This window comes from Trachinotus anak, unplaced genomic scaffold (genome assembly GCF_046630095.1).
Source record: "Trachinotus anak isolate AG129_WGS33_773 ecotype Australia unplaced genomic scaffold, CSIRO_AGI_Tana_v1 ptg000001l, whole genome shotgun sequence".
Taxonomy (NCBI): Eukaryota; Metazoa; Chordata; class Actinopteri; order Carangiformes; family Carangidae; genus Trachinotus; species Trachinotus anak.
In genome coordinates, this window is record NW_027273852.1 from 16,401,826 (window position 1) to 16,421,804 (window position 19,979).

The 19,979-nt window shown below is 42.4% G+C and overlaps 2 protein-coding genes across 3 annotated transcripts in view; one reads left to right on the forward strand and one right to left on the reverse strand.

Annotated features, from left to right (window-relative positions):
- Nucleotides 1-693: 693 nt before the first annotated feature.
- On the forward strand, nucleotides 694-6,477 carry tsn (translin). The gene is made up of 6 exons (XM_071480705.1): nucleotides 694-881; nucleotides 1,951-2,044; nucleotides 2,155-2,251; nucleotides 2,763-2,878; nucleotides 2,958-3,037; nucleotides 4,512-6,477. Exons 1-6 carry the CDS (start codon nucleotides 816-818, stop codon nucleotides 4,740-4,742), a joined length of 684 nt encoding a protein of 227 aa, XP_071336806.1. The 5' UTR covers nucleotides 694-815; the 3' UTR covers nucleotides 4,743-6,477.
- Nucleotides 6,131-19,979, reverse strand: part of arhgef49 (Rho guanine nucleotide exchange factor 49) — a 59,733-nt gene continuing 45,884 nt past the window's right edge. For both annotated transcript variants that reach the window (XM_071480681.1, XM_071480691.1), the window contains exons 4-8: nucleotides 18,057-18,252; nucleotides 16,459-16,669; nucleotides 12,857-13,446; nucleotides 9,415-9,560; nucleotides 6,131-9,099 (exon numbers count right to left, since the gene is read on the reverse strand). In XM_071480681.1, the coding sequence (XP_071336782.1) occupies nucleotides 8,265-9,099; nucleotides 9,415-9,560; nucleotides 12,857-13,446; nucleotides 16,459-16,669; nucleotides 18,057-18,252 (1,978 nt within the window). In that variant the 3' untranslated portion in view covers nucleotides 6,131-8,264. The remainder of the gene's footprint in view (nucleotides 9,100-9,414; nucleotides 9,561-12,856; nucleotides 13,447-16,458; nucleotides 16,670-18,056; nucleotides 18,253-19,979) is intronic.

Consider the following 19,979-nt stretch of genomic DNA (forward strand, 5'->3'; position numbering starts at 1 on the left):
TTTACATAAGTAAGACTTTAAATTCAGGACTTTTGAAATGAATTATTTTCTCTTTGTGGTATTCCAACTTTTCCTTTTTTCCTCCAGCACATGGAATTTGACTTTATCTCTGAGATGTATGTGGGATCATTTCCACCAGGGAACTTAAACATATGAAATTATCAAAGTAAATCACTCTCGGTAAATGAAAATTAACAGATTTTAAACATAATTATGAGATAATAAGTCAAAATATTGGTTTGTAAATCAAGAATTATTTGTACATTATGGCATGATGAGCCATATTTTTGAAATACTAATAGTCCGTATTTATGAGATGATAAATTAATATTAAGATTTATTTACTATTTCATGTATACACACTTACTAAGTGTGGTACTGTACCACCTAAGAGCGCTACTTCCTAGCAGTACTTGAAGGTAACATGAGCCCGGGTGCTGCTTTGGCTCCGTCAGTGGGGTGAATGCGGTAATGCAGTATGAATAGAATAAAGATTTCTGTCCTGCAAACAGTCTGTTCCTGTATTAAACCACATAACTGGTGGAAGCCTGGATGCATTGTTTTTATTTTTCATTTCTTATCTCTATTTTTTGTCATTATTTTTTCCCCCCTGTTTTTATTGTTCTTTTTTTTTTAATTTCATATTTATTTATTTTCAGAAAACACGGAGCGACAACAGCTTGACGCTGAAGCGGTGACGTCATCTCCATGCGCCTGTGGAAGCGGCGGGGACGTTTTTCGTGCACGTTGATGTTTTTTATGAATTAGCTGCAGACGGTTCATCTTCATCATTGCCAGTTTGACTCTGAGCAGAAATGTCTGTCACCGACATGTTCAGTTACATCCAGGGCTTCCTGAGCGCCGACCAGGACGTCAGAGAGGTATGAATGAACAGCCTGTTAACATTAGCTCTCTGAGGCGGTTAGCTAGCTGCTAACCTGAGCCAAATGTTATCAGTACAGTAAACATTTATACCCATAAACTGTTTAAAAAATGACAGAGGTCCCGTTTATTATGCAGCAGCGCCTCCAGTGATTGACTCTGATAAATAATCGTCTAACGTCATTTTATGCAGGTTGATAAAAATACACACAGTAATAGACGTGTCACTTAAATTGTAATATAAACTTAATACGCGCAGCTGTCTAGTCATTGAATTCTCTGCGCGTATAGTTAAGTCCAATGGGTAACACCAAGCTTCATTAAAAAAAAAAAGTCAATTTAACGCTTTTATCTGACAATGTGCAGCTATTATAATTTAATTTCCCACAGTAAGCGTGTACGCGCTTCAATTCTGCACATGCTTCCGCGAACACACAGCTTTAAGATCCATGTAGACACATTTTAAAAAATACTCCGCTTGGGATTTGGTTAACTAGTTACAATTCTTAAAAGTAGATTCAGTCTTTCTCCCAAACTGTAGAATCCAAATTGTGGAATCAAAAGTTTAAGATGCGTCAACTTCATTGAAAAGTCAGTTCAGAGTGTGCGCGCAGGTGGTTTGAGGTTTCCACATCGCACTTGTATTAAATATAATTTCATACTGGGCCATAAATTTGTCTCAAGTTGTGATGCTCATACTTACCGTGGCTCACACACGTCTTACACTCCAGATGAGCACAGAGAAACTCCCCTCCCTCAGCAGATGAATGTAAAAACAGCCTTCAAGCTTCAAACTATAAATCTTGAAGGTAAAATATCCAAGTGACGGAACAGTAACTCAAACCCGCTGTCGCGTGAGGGATTCATCAGAATAAATTAATTTTCCATCAGTATGAATAAATCAAAAGAATTACATGGATTTAGACTTCATGGGAAGGTGTCAGTGATTGATTAAATATGTTGAATTGTTTGTATGTTGTATTTAACAGGTATGTCAGGAGAGTCAGGGCATGTCTTTCTCTTAATAGAAATAATTGTATAAAACACTTTGTATACTTTTTATTGTAGGATATCCGTAAGGTGGTCCAGATATTGGAGCAGACTGCTAGAGAAATACTGACAGTGCTCCAAAGTGTCCACCAACCGTCTGGATTCAAAGAAAGTGAGTGTTTGGCACAGTGTGAACTGTTTTGACTTTTTCTTAATGTTGTTTGCTCCTTCAAATTTGACCCTGCAGTCTTTACAATGAGTCTTTTTCCTGTCTCCCATTAGTTCCCAGTAAATGTGCGAAGGCACGTGATTTGTTCTGCACAGTCAGGACACAAATTGCAGACCTGAAAACAAAATTTCCTGTGGAGCAGTATTACAGGTATGAGCCACTTTCCACATAATGCTTCTGTGTGCTCGGTTTACAGAGCAAATCAACTCTTGTCTGCTTGTGTCATCGCTTTACTCTTCTTTTTAGCTCGGCTCAGATTTCCAACTTCTCATCAATAGCTGTGGCTCATCTTTTCACAGATTGTCACATCTGTTTGAGTATTTTGTCTTCTGCCTAATTCAATTTTGAAGACAGTTTTAACTCATGCTTTTAGTTGAAACATTTGATCTTAATGTCTGTAATTGTTCAGCCGCAGCTCAACTTTTAGGCTGTGGTTGTTGTCATGGTATCACCAGTCGTATCTTAAATCATCAGCATATAACTAAACTACACTCTAAAGTTATTTTGATTTTGTTTGGGAAAGTACAAAAAATTGATGTTTTTGTCTTGTTTTATTGTTTTATGTTTTTTGGATGGACTCAGGACTCTTTGAAAAGCAGAATGATGACATAAAGTCAAGTGTTTTATCTCCCTCCCTCTGATCCCTCTGATCCCACTTTAGGTTCCATGAACACTGGCGGTTTGTTCTGCAGCGCTTGGCTTTCTTAGCAGCCTTTGTTGTCTACCTGGAGAGTGAAACTCTTGTGACCCGGGAGGAGGTGGCTCAGATACTTGGCAGTACGTACCAGCTCCTGTGTTAGTGTGTGTACTGTTACTGAGGAATGTGGCCTTAATCTTCACTCTCTTCACCCTCCAGTTGAGGTGGTGCGAGAGAAGGGCTTTCACCTGGATGTAGAGGACTACCTGGCAGGTGTGCTCATCATGGCTAGTGAACTGGTGAGTCTTATGTTTATTGCTTTGGTGTTATACAATACACGAAGACTAGAATAATACAGATAAAGGTTTACAATCATAAGAGAGAGATAGTTTCTATTGTCCCAGAAGATTTGTTTTCACTGCCAGTTCATATTTACACACTTATCCTACAGTTTGTTCAGGGACAAAACCCCTGCTAAAGCGAACTCTTCTTCATTTTTAAGAAATATGCTGAAGTATTTGGTTGTCAATCCAAAATGGTGGTCTTACATACCACTGCAAGACCTGTGCACCAATGACACTTTTCAACTTTGGTGACCAAATGAAATTCAGCGTCAGAAATTAAGGACATAACTATTACGTCTACAAATCAACCAATCAGAACATGGTATCAATACACTGACTAATCTGAACCTGCAAGATTCTTGCTACAGCTCAGCGTGGAGTGAAGTAAACAGCTCTGAGATCCTGGCATAGTCCTCGAAAATGACAGAGTCCAGTGATGCCCTGAATAATCATGTTGCTGTATAAATGTAAATATACTCCCAGTTGTCAGTTTATGAAGCACACTTACTAAGAAATAATGCAGTCTCATATAACAGTCCTGCAATAAATCCTGTCTTCACGAAGGTTAAAATGTTCAGTTTTGAGCTGCAGCAATTTGAGATTGAAAAATGAGATAGAAAGTTAATTAGTAACTATTTTGCTAATTGATTAATCACTGTAGTCATCTTTCAAGCAAAAGCTTCTCAGTTGTGATGATTTGATTTTCTTTGTCATATCTGATTATTAAACTGAATATTTTTCAGTTGTGGACTATTGGACAATTAATGAGAAGTTTGAATACAAGATTTTATAGAAATGGTGATTAATCAGGAAAACAATCTGCACATTAACTGATAATGAAAATAATTTTAAATTGCAGCCCAAGTTCAGTTTTTGTTGAAACTGCTTTAGATTTTAGATTCAACTTTATGATCATGTTTGAGGCCTCTCTAAAACAGCTCCAACAAAACCAAAGGTTATAACCTGCAGGACTGCTGTTTTAGACTGCATTAGTTTTATCTAGGTGTACCTAATAAAGTGGCAACCGAGTATAATGTATGATGTGACAGTATACTTTTTGTTGGTGGCAGTTAGTGTTGTAAGTATTGGTCAGTTACTGTGACTTGAAAATCATTGTATATGATTGTAAATTGAACGTCTTTGAGTTTTGTTGGTTGAACAAAACGTAAATTGAAGGAGATCTTGGACTTACGGATGAATTGGTAATGAAAAGTGGCAGTTATGCTCTGAAAGCTTTTAAATGCTCTTCAACAACCTTGTAAGTTAGTTTTAGTTCAGGGTCAGTGATAATTGATGGCTTGACATGTGCTTTTCAGTGTGTTTAAGCCACAAGTGTCTATATGCACATTAAAAATGGTTTCTTGAAAAGCCAAAGCACCTTATGCGTGTAAGCTGAGCAGCTGTTTAATTTGTGCTGTTGCACCTCCAGTCACGGCTGGCGGTAAACAGCGTCACAGCGGGAGACTACAACCGTCCGCTACGCATCTCCAACTTCATCAATGAGCTGGACTCGGGCTTCCGCCTGCTCAACCTGAAGAATGACCCCCTGCGGAAGCGCTACGACGGCCTCAAGTACGATGTGAAGAAGATCGAGGAGGTGGTGTATGACCTGTCCATCCGCGGCCTCGCCAAGGAATCTGAGTCTGGCGGGGACAAGTAGAGCTGGGAGGTGGTGATTGGCTGTGGGAGATGGAGGAGGGCGCGGTAGCTACCCCGGGCTGGAACCTCTCCACGGCTGCTGCAGATCGGAGACCTTACCCCACCTGGAAGGCAAGACCCAGGGATCTGCCTGAGGCCCAGCAGCCTAGGACAGACTGTGTGAGTGCGTGTATGACTGTGTGTTTGTGTGAATGTATGCATGAGAGGTGCTTTAGATGGATGGCAGTCTGTCGGAAGGGTGGCAGAGTTGGTGCCGGAGCTTGACGCCCTTGCTCAGAGGCTTAAGATCGAAGGTTCAGTTTGTTGCGGTTTTTGGAAATCTGTGTTCTCACCTTCATCTGATGGAGCTGTTATTGTTTCTCTGAGTTGGTTTTGCAACTGTTTCATCTAATTTGCATCAGTCAACTTGTTTTTTTTTTTTTTTTTGAATTGTAGTAAATTGGTGTTCATTTCATTCAAAAAGACTTGCCCAGAGTGCTCCTACTGTGCAGATCTTATTTCCTGTGGTTGTTTGTGTTTATTTGAAAAAACAACAAAAAAAGAAAGCGTGAAATGTGTTTGTGTTGTTCACCAGATGAGTCAATGCCTGGTGATATTTCTTAGGACTCTGAATTATTGTCAAAAAATGGGTATGTCCAAACAGAGATCCAGGAGCCTCATTTATAAAGGATGCAACAATCAGATGATTAAATCTAGAGTCCAAAGGACACTAACACCCGATGATTACATTTTACGACATTGTCACCAGATTTAGGTCATTTCTGACTTTCCTTAAGAAGCCTCGGTTTGAATTTTTATCATTAACATCTGGAGTTTTATAAATGAGGCTCCAGGAGAGGAAGAGCCAAAGAAAAGACGAAGCTACTCTGTGATTTTCTTTTTTCCAACTAAGGAAGCCTTGCAGAACAGTGCCAATGAATATGTCTGTTGAGCCACTTTAATATTTTGGTCGTCGGGTGATGAAGCTTTCTCTGGAGATCCATGAGCAAATACAGAATAGTCAGAATGTCATGTACTGCATGTTCTATGTTTACTGTTTTTTCCACTTAAGGAAATTCCTTGACAGTTTGTTTCTACTGTCAGCATCCAAGCTTCTGTTTGCTTCTTTACTGTAGTGGAGCTGAATTGTATTTTATAGAAATATTTCACATTCACACTCTTGCATCTTGTGTTTTTGTTTTCTGAAGTAATAAGTGCATTCCACGTGTACTGTACCTATTCCTGTCTTTGAATCAGTTGCCCTAAAGAGGCTTAAAATTACTGTAAATATATTTCTACATGCTACATTTCCAGCTTCATGGGATTTTGCAAATGTAAATATCACACAATGTGAGCAAGGTTGTTTAAAATCTTTTAATAGAATTCATTGGGGAAATAATACATCAGGCCTTTCAAATGCAAATGAGGAAAAGGAAAATAATGGTATGCAACTCAGCAGTCTTTTTTTTTTTTACATTTTGAAATGGTTCATCTGAAACAGCGTCCTCCAACAGCACAGGAGTCTTGGTGTGGAGTTGAGCAGCCCTGCCCTCCAAAACACAGTGATTCGCTACCTCTTCTAGTGCTACTTCATTGCAAACAAAACAGCATTGGTCTTAAATAGTGGTTTTGGTTTGATGACTGGATCAACTGTTTTGTCTCAACATGCTGAAAACAGCTTTTATCAACAAGATTCCTTCTAATATGAAGAATTGTGAATAAACAAGACCGCGTAACATATTTTACCAGCAGCTACACAAGAGAGTGTTGTATTACTGTATCAGAATAAAGTGCATTAAATAAAATAAAGCCTTCATAAATAAACACACAACCAGGAGACGTAAAAACACACTAAAACAAAATAGAAGATCAGGTGATCACATTTCACCAGCAGCCAGGAACTGTCAGAGGAATAATGATATTGCCTGTGAATTGATCTCAACAGAGTGCCAGCAGAGGGCAGTCTAGTTGTATCTCACACATAAAAGCTACTGTGACAGATTGCAGATATTTCAGTCAGCTTTACTTAACAGTAATCAAGGCACAACAGCTCATTGCTACGTCAAATAACAACACAGTTGAAGCTGTGTTACGACAGGATGATTGGGATGTTTTCGCTTTATCAATTTAATTTTCTTTTTTTTTTTTGACGCAAGTTCATCAAGAAACCAGGGTTTTTCAAAATTTTCATAATCCCACCAGAGATTTAATGTCATGTATTATGGTAGTTAAAAAATAGAATATTTTTGTTTCATACTTTCAGGGTCATGGGACAAAGGTGGGATTGTATAGAAACAGTCGCATATTTCAAACCTTATATAGGTGCTGAAATGATTAGCAAGTAGATAGTTGATTGAAACAAAGTTAGCAATGTTGATAATCAATCAGTTGTTTAAGTCATTAATTTGAAATGGTCAAAATAATTGCTGGTTCCTGTTTCTCAAATGATGCTTGTGTAAATGTGAATTAAATAACTTTGGGGTTTGGACTGTTAGTTGGACAAAACAAAAAAAAAACCTGTCCTTTGGCTCTGGGAATTACAGAATACCATTTTACACTATTCTAGTGTTTGACTTCACTGACCTGGTATAATGTTAACACAAAGGAGATTGACTAGACGTCTCACAATCTGCTTCCATAACACTAAGATTATGAGACTACCTTAGTGTTAGCGCAACAAGGGGAAGCCTTAATGCTGCCAACAAACATGAACAGATTTGAGACTTCAGTTGAATCAGCCACATGAGACTCAACATGAAACACAGCGCACACTTGAAGCAGGATAAACACCTGAACGCCAAAGGAAATCTCGGGAAATTAAATGCATATACAGTAGCTACTTATTTTGAAACTGGCAGAGATTATTGCTGTTACGTGAGTTCTCATTTAAACACAGTGATACAGGAGGTCTGTCCAGCCTCTTAGGGAGGCTCTGCTCAACTGCATCTCTGGCAGTGAAAGTTGCTCTACCGCCAATGTACAGCAGAGGGCGGTACAGAGAGGAGAGGGCAGTGACGACAAACAGAAACCACTGAGCAATGCTCTTGACCACATCTCTACATACCAAAACAAACACTCCCCACACCCCCATCTGTCTTCTATTAAAAAAAAATGACATTACAGTTTTTCCTTTTGGAGTCCATTATGTTCAGTCATGCTATTCAACAGACACACTGTATTTACTGAAAACACAGCTCTCTTTCTCCAAGAGCAAACAGTCTTTACAATCAAGGCTGACAAGCACAGCCCAATTTTTTTGGTTGTCCCAGAATCTGATATTTTTTTAACGTAACGGCTTTAAATTAAATCTTAATACATAACTTCATGACAGTATGGTGCACTCGTAGCTTTGTAAGAAAAAAGTGCTTTATCTTTCTCTTACCTACCCTCAAGAGACTTTGAGAAAGGTTTTTTTTTTTTTTTACTGAAATCTCACAAGTTATAACAGTGGTGTCACTCAGAAATGTTTCTTCTTGTCATCTGATTTTGCAGTAGAAGGATTCAGATTATTTACAGCATAACAAAGAATGTGGGATGGTTGGTCTCAGGAACGGGTCTGGTTTGTGTTGATCATGATGTTGGGCAAAGCATTGCGTCTTTTCCTCCAGGTGCCCAAGTCTCGAGCGTATCTCTTAATTTGATGGAACCACTGCTGGGTACGAGATTTGTCCGAGGCGCGGAAAACAAAAGACTCCCGTCGAATGTCGAGCACCTCGAAAGTGTCCTCGCATTCTGGATCTGTCGAAACCACACAGTTCCCCAGTCGGATGGGCTCTCTCAGCACGGTGAACTTCCCGCTGCTTTTGTCCTTGATTAGAACCAGCACTCCATCCCGAATGCTCTCTCCACCACCCTCCCCCTGATCTCCCCGTGCCCCCGGGTCGTTGCCCTGTCCTTGGGCTTCACCCACCCGCTGTGTCCTCACCATCAGCAGACTCTGGACATTTTGGAACTTGAGGGCCTTGCTGCCCTTCTTCACCCACTGACCATCTGCTGGCTGGGACAACTGGAGTGGTCCCTCCATGACAAAGCGTGTGTTTTCTCTTGCCCAGCCCACTGTCTTCATTGACACCTCTCGCATCTCGATGTTGATCACCTCTCTGTTCTTGCGGCTGTCGCGGCGGAATGAGCGGAGGGACCAGGTGACGCCATTGCCCTCCTGCTTGGTCTTCATGTTGATGTGCTCCAGGTGGGACTCCACGCGACTCTTGGCCTCACGGAGACGTGCATAGTCGGGGTGACATTCGGGAGTGACCTTGATGATGCGGCTCAATAAAAGTGGGTATTTGGTCACGCGCTGCAGGGGCGCCATGAGGAAGGACCGCAAGTTCATACGACGCAGTGCTGTGTTGTCATTCTGGGAAACATCCAGGAAGATTCTGAAAAGAAACAGAAAATTAAGATGAAAACAGAGAGATTCTTACAGTCTGTGCATGTCCTAGGAGATCTCTTAAAAAGTTGATTAATAGGAATCACAGGACAGCCTGACTCATGGGTGAGCTGTGGTGCTGTCTAAAAATATGAATCATAGCAGCTCTGATCTCAAAATAGAACTTCTTCTGAATTAGTGATAACCCCCTGTCTTTTCCATTAAGATTACACAGAACAGCCATGGCAGGAACTTGAGAAAGCTCCCAGACTAACTTTTCCATCACACAGACCAACAGAAAGATGAATCTTTGCTTTGTGTATACCGGAGCAGTTCTTTCTCCTTCTCCAGCGTGTTGAGCATGTTGACCGATGTGGACTGCTGCAGACAGTAGGTTTGGAAAGCGGGCAGCATGTTGACGAACTCCAGAAAGATCTCTCCTATATACACTGTCAGCAGGTCCTCGTCTCCCTGAGGTTAAACAGAGAGAGAAAGAGAAAATGGTCAAGTCGGTGTTCAATTCATTTGTGTTTTGCACTGGATTTGTCTTAGCATTGTTATCCATTATTGTGTCAAAAGGGTCTGGTACTGTAATAGTAGCCACCAGCCACCAAGAATTATGTGAATGCATAATATGTGCAGAGTTTTTATTTGGCTCTGACCTATCACCTATCACAAGGATAAACCAAGCTCAGCACAGCAGTGACTGGGGAGTCAACCCATAAGAGTTTAGCATCAGAGCCTACAGGTTAATGCTGGGGTTGCCAAGGGTGCAGTGGATTGGATATATTTTGAGTTGCAGTGAGAAGAGTTTAATGTGAGAGCAGCAGATTCTACCTAGAAATGAGTGCCAGTATTTCAAAACAAGATAAAATGGTCGAATCATGTTGCAAGAACCTTCTCACTATGAGGCAAGAAGGTTCTGGGTTCGAACCTGGGACCTGGGGCCTTTCTGTGAGGAGTTTGCATGTTCTCCCTGTGCCCGCATGGGTTCCCGCTGGGTACTCTGGCTTCCTCCCACAGTCCAAAGACATGCACGTTAGGTTAATTGGCGACTCTAAATTGCCCGTAGGTGTGAATGTGAGAGTGAATGGCTGTTTGTCTCTATATGTCAGCCCTGTGATAGACTGGCATCCTGTACCCTGCCCTCGCCCATTGTCAGCTGGGATTGGCTCCAGTCTTTCTGTGACCCTATAAGTGAGTGGTATGGCTAATGGACGAATGGATTTCACCCCAAGGTCCACTTAGTAGCTGTTCTTTTGACCAGTTTCCAAGGTTAAGAATAAACTTCCAGTCTGATCAAAAAGTCTTGACTCCAGGGAAGAACAAGCTGCTTTGTTTTGGAAATGGTTGAAACTCTCTGATCTTTGAGCCACATATCAAGATTTATAAAATCTGCCTTTTCTGTTTATGTAAAATAGTCAGGATCCGCCCCATTTAAGCTACTAAAGATGCTGAAATACTTGTACATGGTTTCATAACATGCATAACTGACTATTGCAATGCACTTTTTTGTGACCTTTCCATGGCAGTCCTTGTAGTCCTCATTAGTTCCAAAACACAGCTGAGTCCTTACTAGATCTATATTTCACCAATCCCACAGTGTTATATTGCAAACATGAGGCAGTTTCACAACCCTCCTCTACCGTACATATCCCACCTTGCTACCTTCATCACACTCTTTCTACACTAGTTTTTTTTAACTGTTCCTGGACTGGCAGTAGATTCTTTACTAACTGAACTTGGAGTGCACATTCTTGAGTCAGGTCCTGGTTTGAAATCTAGACTTAAAACCCATCTTTTTCTCTGCATTGGTCTCTCTTGTTTTCACATTACTAGTACCTTTGATTCTGTTTTTATGGGCTATTAACATTTTTTAACTGGGATTCAGTTTGTGTGTGTGAACTTGTGAGTAAACTTGTGGGTTGGATGTCTGAGGGGAAACCTTGGGTTAAGTCTCATTATAAATAAACTGAAAAAGTTAAAATAATCTCATATTTTTTTCAATGTACAATGTACATATGCCCGAAATTATTCATACCCCTGCCATTTTGACTTAAAGTTACTTTTATTCAACCAGCAATTTTCTTCTTGATTGGAAATGGCACAGGCGTCTCCCAGAAGATAATAAGACAATGTACAAGAGGCATCATTGTGGAAAAAATAATTTCTCATCTTTTATTTACATTTGCACAAAAAGTGGCATGTTCAAAATTATTCATACCCTTTGCAAACTGTCACAGTCAATGGGAAAATCCAAAGTTCTATACCATTCCAAATAGTCCAAGGTGTTCTAAAGCATCCTAATTACCCTGATTCATTGGGAACAGCTGTTTTAATCAGCTCAACAGGTGAAAAACAGCAGCTCTCCGCAGTTGGTTTGTGGGCAGTCATGGCTAAGACAAAGGAGCTCAATGAAGACCTGCGGCTGTGCATTGGGGCTGCTCACAAGTCAGGAAAGGGCTAGAAGGCCATATCTGAATGTTTTCAAGTTCCAGTGGCTACAGTGCAAAGTATTATTTAAAAAAATACAAGACATTCCGCACTGTAGAAAATCTCAGAGGACATGGTTGGAAGCCAAAAGTGACACCTGTGCTGGCCAGGAGGACAGTGAGAGAGGTGAAAAGGAATCCAAGGATCACCACCAAGGCCATCCTGGTGAATCTGGGCTCTGCTGGTGGCAGCGTCTCAAGGCAGACAGTCCAACGGACACTGCACACTGCTGGGTTCCACGGACGCAGACCAAGGAGGACGCCACTTCTCCAGATAAGGCACACAAAAGCCCGCTTGGCCTTTGCAAATGCTCATCTGGATAAAGAAGAAGACTTCTGGTCTTCTGTTTTATGGTCAGATGAAACAAAAATTGAAGTGTTTGGCCACAATGATTTATCCTTCATTTCAAAAAAAAAAAAAAAAAAAAAAAAGAAGCCTTCAACTCTTAGAACACCATCCCCACTGTCAAACATGGTGGTGGGAACCTAATGCTTTGGGGGTGTTTTTCAGCCAATGGACCAGGGAACCTAATCACAGTAAATGGCACCATGAAAAAAGAGCAATACATCAAGATTCTCAACAACAACATCAAGCAGTCTGCAGAGAAACTTGGCCTTGGGCACCAGTGGACATTTCAGCACGACAACGACCCAAAACACACAGCAAAAGTGGTGAAGAAATGGTTAGCGGACAAAAACATTAACGTTTTGCAGTGGCCCAGCCAGTACTGGTACTGGTACTGAAAGAATTGGAGCTTATTGCAAAAGATGAATGGGCAAAAATACCAGCGGAGACATGCAAAAAGCTGGTCAGCAATTATAGGAAGTGTTTGATTGCTGTAATAGCCAATAAAGGCTTTTCTATTGATTATTGAGAAGGGTATGAATAATTTTGGACACGCCACTTTTTGTTCAAATGTAAATAAAATCTGAGAATTTTTTTTTTTTTTTCCACAATGATGCCTCTTCTACATCGTCTAATCTTCTGGGAGACGCCTGTGTCATTTCCAATCAAGAAAAAATTGCTGGTTGAATAAAAGTAACTTTAAGTCAAAATTTGCCAGGGGTATGAATAATTTTGGGCTTGACTGTACATCTTTGCAGTGTACTGTGAGTGTTTGCACTCAAAAGAAAGAACGCCATTTAATGGCTTTATAAATCTGACCCTGAAGGTGAATTATGTAATACCAGCAGGTATTAAAAAAAAAAAAGCTTAACAGCATTAAAAATGTGTAAAACATGACGTGTGTGTATGAGGGTGACAGAGTGAGTCACCTGGTCAAAGGCCTGGTCAATGCTGTCCTGCAGGTGTTCAGTGAAGCGGTCGTTGACGTCTATCAGCTCCTGGACGTTACCAAACACCACAGTGAGCTGCTCGGCTGTCAGCAGCCCGGCGCTCTGCATGGGGCAGTAGAACTCCTCTTTGATGATCCGCAGGTCCTCACCGTAGCTTGACTCTGTGTTCAGAAACTCCAGGATGGCTTCTTTGCGCTCGGTGCGCAGCTTGGAGCAACGTTCACACATGCGCTCTCCTCGCTCTTTGGAGGCCCCATCCCTCAGTCCACAGTCTGGACAGGGTCTCTGGGCCTCCCAGGCTCTGAGGGAGGCAGATGGTCTCTTCCAGGTGCGGGACAGCCCTGGGCCGATGCCACTGTCCACCCGTTCAACCTCGGCTCCCCGACTTTTGCGGTACCGGCGAGGCTCACTGTCCTCCTCCTCCCGCTCATCACTCAGACCCACCACACCACTGTCAGCACTCAGACTGCTGATGGTGCTCCAGCGATGCTGCCCGGACCGAGTCACACCCAGACCCGCTTGACGCTCCTCACCAGGGGGTTCTGAGCGACCCCGAATTGCTGCTGGAGCTGGGGAGATGCAGATTCATTAGTGCTTATGGATTCAGTCTATATACACACACACACACACACACACACACACACACACACACACACACACACACACACACACACACACACACACACACACACACACACACACACACACACACACACACACACACACACACACACACACACACACCATTAATGGCAGCCTCCCTAATGAACGCCCATTTAATCTGGACTAGTAATTACTGGCCACGACAAAATGAAGGAACTATTGTAGATATCATCTTTCTCCAATAATTAGATCCCTAACCCTCCAGTAAAAGACTTAACCTTTGTTGTCAATATGTATCATCAATACTAGTGTGTGTGTGTGTGTGTGTGTTCAAACCGAGAGACTGTTATGTGTTTGCTGAGCTGCTAAGACAAGGTTTAAAATGTTTCATTCAAACACCTGGCTCATTATACAGGTGCTATGTTAATTATGCATCAATATGAAACCACTCGATGATCATTTTTTGGTACTGAGGAGAAAACTATTTGTCGTCCAATTCCCTTTTTTATCTGCTGGAGAGAGCAACAAGGTCACCATTAGCATATGCCATATTGACTGACATTCTGTGGCCGGAGTCCAGTGACAAAGAGCTTCTGTCGACATCACAGTATTAGCAGGGGAACTCTCGATATATGTGTGTGTGCGTGTGTTTTGTGGGGGAGGAGAGGACTGGGTGCAAAGGCCAAACATATTTAGAGAAAAGCGTGTCACTGGAGTTGTATAACAGATGTTAATACAAAACAAATGCAGCTCTCAAAAGCCTTAATCTTTTTAAAATGGGATGGATTGGTTGGCCTTAGACAGAGGTTCATTCACAATTTTAGGGTGGTTCAGCTTCCCTGATGAGGTGAGGGAGATGTAATGAGGACATGGAGGTCTGTACAAGTCCATGGATTTGTGAACAGAGTGAGCTGGATGTAGTTTTCCACAGGAAGGAAGCATCAACTCACAACCGCTGACACAAAGCTGGGATCAAAGCCTGTTTTTGGACAAACTTGTTTTATTATTACTCTGACGGGGTCTATAACATCAGTGGGGGTGTGCATGTGTCAGGATGTAGAGTGTGCATCATCCTACCCTTTTAAGTTGAATGACTGTCAGTTACTACCTTTGCTGAGACAGTTATGTTTTTGGATCTGTGTGTTTGTGTGTCACAAGGTTGTGAATCAGGTTGTGATAACAGTTGTGTAAAGTCTTTGACGTCAACAGTGTTATCTCAGCTTGGGCTTGGAAACATCACGTTTATAACAAAAAGCCTGCGTTACAACCTGGAGGTGTGGAGAGGCTAATAAAAAGATGCTTGAGAGTTGCATAATGGGAAATGTAGGATCAAGTGTTTTTAGAGCTTCTACCATACTAGGGACTAAAACTCCAAATATATCTCTCTGCTGTCTCTGCTGCTTTGATTTTGATTATTATGTTGTTCCTCTGTCTTTTGTAAGTCCCACAGTTTTATGGAAATAAAAGACTAAATCACTGTAGTGCTCTTTAAAACATATTTTACTGAGCTCTTTTTGTGCCCTAGTTGTGCTCATACAGTTCAAGGTGCTACACAAAGTTCATTTTCTAAAACCCAGCTCTCTCAAATATATCCAGAGGTAGAGGACAGATGTGACAAGTGTGACAGATGTGACACTTCTTCATTTAATTTAATAGTCATGTTTTATTCATGGTCAGTGTTCTACAGTGTCCAACATATTTAAAACAAAAATGAAGAACTGCCCCTTTATTGTGATATTTGGTGTCGGTGAACAGATGTTTCAGCCTTCACATCTTTCTTACGAAGACGCCATCTTTCACTTTAGTGGAAACCCAGATCTCAGAGGCTTAAAGACATTATGTATTTTCTAAAACTGGGTAAAAACTCAGGTATGAGGTGATGGGAAGTTCTGAGAAACTCTATGGGAAGTGGCTAAACTAACTAAGGGTTTACCACCAGACTAACTCTCTGTTGGTCTTATAATTATCCCACTGACAGGGAGAATTCATATGTTGTGTTGGAGTTGTGCTCTAAGTATTATGAGGCTGGGTGAGTGGGTGGGCTGGGGGGTGGAGGGGAGGTTGGGGACTGTGGGAAAAATAAATAAAAGAGGCAGAGTACTGGAATGTTGGGTCCACATTTCCTCTGTAACAGTTTGCTCCGTCATGGAGCAGGGGAATGTGACTGGATCTCAAAGATGACTGTTATAACCTGTGCTCTTCAGTAAAGAAATGAAAACAAGAAAAGAAACAGGTTTTACTGAAGTGTGGTGGAAAGTTAGGATGGAGTAGGATGGTTGGCCTAATCAATCCTGGATGGAGTGATCAGCATGGGACCATTTGGGAACATTTTTGGTGTACAGTTTGCATCATGAGATGTTGAAACAAAATCTTTCTTCTGTCCTGTGGGTCATGCTTCAATACAACTATTCCAGTGCCGGCCATGCTCACTTCCACATGGCTTGTCTGCCAAAGTGTTTTTATCTTGAATTTTTTTTTTTCCCCTTACACTTCCTTCATCAGATCTGGTGCATAAAACATTAGGGGTGAGTTTTTTGTTTCTTTTTTACGTTCCTTTTGGTGTCTACTTGACATATACTTGTGAGTATAAACACGTGCACATACCATCCTGCAAAATTTGATGACATGTCATCAACATGTGATGCTTTAGTTACAATGACGTAAAATTTTGTAGAAGTCACCGATCAGCCAGTCAGCATAACTGTCAGTCTCTATGTTAGTTTTTGATGCTGATGTGAATCCAGATGCAGATTAAACGTTTTGTTTTTTTCAAATGACAAATTTGACTTTGATTGTGGGGTCTTGAATTACATCCCTTGGATAATGTGCATACTGAATACTAGTTTTATAATATTACAGCTTCAGTTTTGTCATCTCTCCAAAGTTGCCCAACTGTAATTACAAATTTAAAGGATCACATACAGAAAGCATGTCAAACAGTCTGAGGGACACAGTTATCACACGTGCCATGTACTCACCACTGTCCCTGTCTCTGTCACGGTCTCGGCGGTGGCCGTGGAGTCTGGCGGCAGCAGCGATCTTCATCTCCAGCTGTTTGCGCTTGGAGGCGTCGGCTGGCATGGGGTCGCTGTAGTGGGGCCGGAGACGGCACTCGCGCTGTGCCCTCACCGTCTCAGCCAGCTCATAGGCTGCGTCCGAGCTGGAGCGCCTGCAGCCCAGACCGGTGTGCTGCCAGGTGGAAGGACACGTGCGTCAATCAAACTGTCACGTTTCTATAGCAACAGATGAAAAAGGGCAAGAGTCTTCTGAGGAGATAAGGGGAGAGCGATCATGAGAGAGAAATCACAGCCCGTGTGTCTGTTTGTGTCTGTGGGAGAAGTTTTCATGTACGATGTCAACATGTTCACTGTCATGACATCATTACATAACAAGTCTTGGTTATCTCTCTGATCCCAGCTTGTAGAACTGACAAGAATCCAAATTTCATACCGAGATACAGCGCTAGACATCTGCCAAGTCTTGTAATAGAGTCTAAACACAACAAGGCCACACATCCAAAAATCTGCTCTCATCACAACTTGAAACCAACCAGCCTTGAAGATGAGAGACGTCCCCCAAGTGACAATTCAAAGCATCTCCTGGCTTTTTTTTTTGAGGTGAAGCGAGGAATTCCCCGACACGCTGCTGCAGTCTGCGTGGACAAACACTCGACATGTGGCTTTTAAAATCCTTTTAGGGTCTATCAAGCCCCTGAGAGCTGACCTGAGGTTGAAAGTTCAAAGGTCACCACTTTGACATGCAGCTCCTCACCCTAAAGGAATCACTCGCATCCATTGTATTTGATGATATTGGCTTTGCAATGATTACCTCCCTGAATGTTGACAATTCTCTGACAACTAACAGCTACACATGACTGAAAGGCGGAGGAAGGTTTCCATCTCCCTCCACCAGAAGGCAACATGATATACAGCTTGCAGCAGTCATAAAAAAACAGGAGAATAATTCATGTTCCGCTGAATTATCCAACAGCAGCCCTTACTTTAGGAATGCAGAGGCAGGATCTATTGTGGATTCAAAGCCAAAAACGAAGAACGGCAAGAATCCAACACACCTCGACATCTGTTCTCTAAACTACCTCCAGCCTTGTAGCATGCAAGCAAGCAAGATGCGACTCCATGTCAGTCCGGCTCTTCTGTTCTGCAGATGCACAGAGAGGAGCACAATGCTAGCTGCAGCTGAGGCTGGTGTCAAGCTGCAGAGAGCAGGAATGAAATGCTGAGTTACCAGCAGCCCGCAGCTGGAGGGGGGCTTAATCCTCTTTTTTACTGCACCCTCAGACGTCGAGCTGTTGCTGGAAAACAGAGTGCTGCATGCTCGTTCTTGTCTCAACAAATACCTCTGCATCAGTATGTGTGAGTGATGTGCATGTGTGTGTGTGTGTGTGTGTGTGTGTGTCGCAGTCCCCTTGCTTGTCCCTGTCATCCTTGAATACCAATAGATCTGTGTGTTTCTGCACATTACGAAGCAACAACGCAAAGCGGCGAGCGAAGACACACGCACAGACGACACATTTAAGACATAGAGAAGAAGAAAGAAAATGAAAAAGAATCCTTACGCATTCTCCTGCTTCCTCTCTTCCTCCTCCTCCTGCAGGCGTCTCGTCGCCAGCCTCAGCTCCGCAGGCCGTTGCCGACGTTGCCATGGCAACGGCGGAGGGCTGACAGTCGGTCGAGGGGGCGGTGATGTCACAGCCTCCGTGCTGGTCACCTGACAGCCTGACGGGGGCCTCGGCGGAGATCTCTGCACTGCAGCTGGTAAAGAGAGGAGAAGACGGGAGGTACGGAGGGGGAGAGAGAGAGAGAGAGAGAGAGAGAGAGAGAGAGAGAGAGAGAGAGGTGGATGGATGGAGAGAAGGGAGGGGATGAAAGGGAAGGACAAGGGGAAGAAGAGAAGGCAAGGAGAGGGAGAGCGGAAGGATGGGAGGCAGAGAAGGAGGAGAGGGGAAAGAGGAGGGAGGAGGAGCAGGGTGTGGGAGAAAGGGAGTAAAATGAAGAAAGAGGGAAAGTCAGAGGAGGGTGAGGAGGGTTGAAATTATAATTCTACCAGAGCTCACTTCTCCTTCAGCACCCCTGCCATTCATTCCACCTAGCCATCCCTCTCCAGCTCACACGCCTCTCTGCTTCCTGCTGTGTCTTCTTCTATCCTCTCCACCCACCCCCCGCCTCTTCCATCATCCTTCTACCCCCAAAAACACCCAAATCAATGCCTCTCCTCTTCCTGCACCCCACCCACCCTCAAACCCTCTTCAGGAGGACAGTAATTAGACACATCAGTGGACATTAACACCTGAACCCCTGGACCACAGGGACACTGCCTGCACACAACAGCGCACAAACACATCCAGACATTGTACTTTTCCTTCATTCCTTTGTCTGGTAACTGGGGATCCACTCTCGCAGCACACAGCCAACATGTGATCTGAGAAACCCCACAAAAGCAGACACACACACACACTCAAATTACACCACAGTGAAATATACGCACAAACCACAAATGCAAGCCTATGGGGACTTATACATGCATTTGTGGGAGCACATAACAGACACACACTTCAGAGACAAGAGGTCTAAGTAACAGGGGCGTCCTGGTGGCCTAGGGGTTAAGACACCCCCCATGAACCATAATGTGCCTGACTTACTGTATGTCTGGCTGGGGACCTTTGTTACATTTCATCCCTTACCTCTGTCTCCCCTCCTTTTGAATTTTGAGTTTTTGGCCACTTGAGGGCAAAAGAACACCACAAGTTACAAAACCCACACTTCTGACATAAAAAGCTTTTCTTTCTTCACTAACTTCATCAATGTGGTATTTGGTGCACAGTGAGCTGCCTGTTGCTTCTGAAAACACTGAGGCTGAACAAAGCAATAAATGTGCCATGAAACCAAAACTATGAGCGAAAAGAGGCTGAAAATGTAAATAATTCCCTGTGGGTTCCTCACTGTGAGTGACCCTTTTCACATTACATCTAGTCGTATTGATTAGTCAAGCTTTAAAATAATGCACACATTATTAACAACAGGAACTACCAGCAGTGCATACAGTATATTGATTTTGTTTTTCACTGGTGAGTTTCACGGTCCAACAGGCATGAGTGCAAAATATAATATCACTGCTATAACTGCAAAAAAAAAAAACAAAAAAAAAAAAACCTGTAATGGCAGTTTTGGACATTATTACATTTTTATTAGAATTAAAGGCATTTGTGGTTTTTCATTGGCTGAGCAGGTTTAATAGGCCCAAGGGTCAAAACCCATAAGAGAGTCTCAGCAATGTCTTGGCTGTACATTCCTGAAATATTGACTTTTTTTTTTTTTTTTAAACAAAGTGGTGTATGCAGCTAACAGAGGGGGATGGTTCGTCTCAGGAGCAGGTCGGGTTTTCATCATGGCAATGTTACGACAGCAGCTACACATACATTTGACATTTACTGATATTGGCTCCTGTGCTTGAATATAATGCTGGAGTCTAATGTGTCATA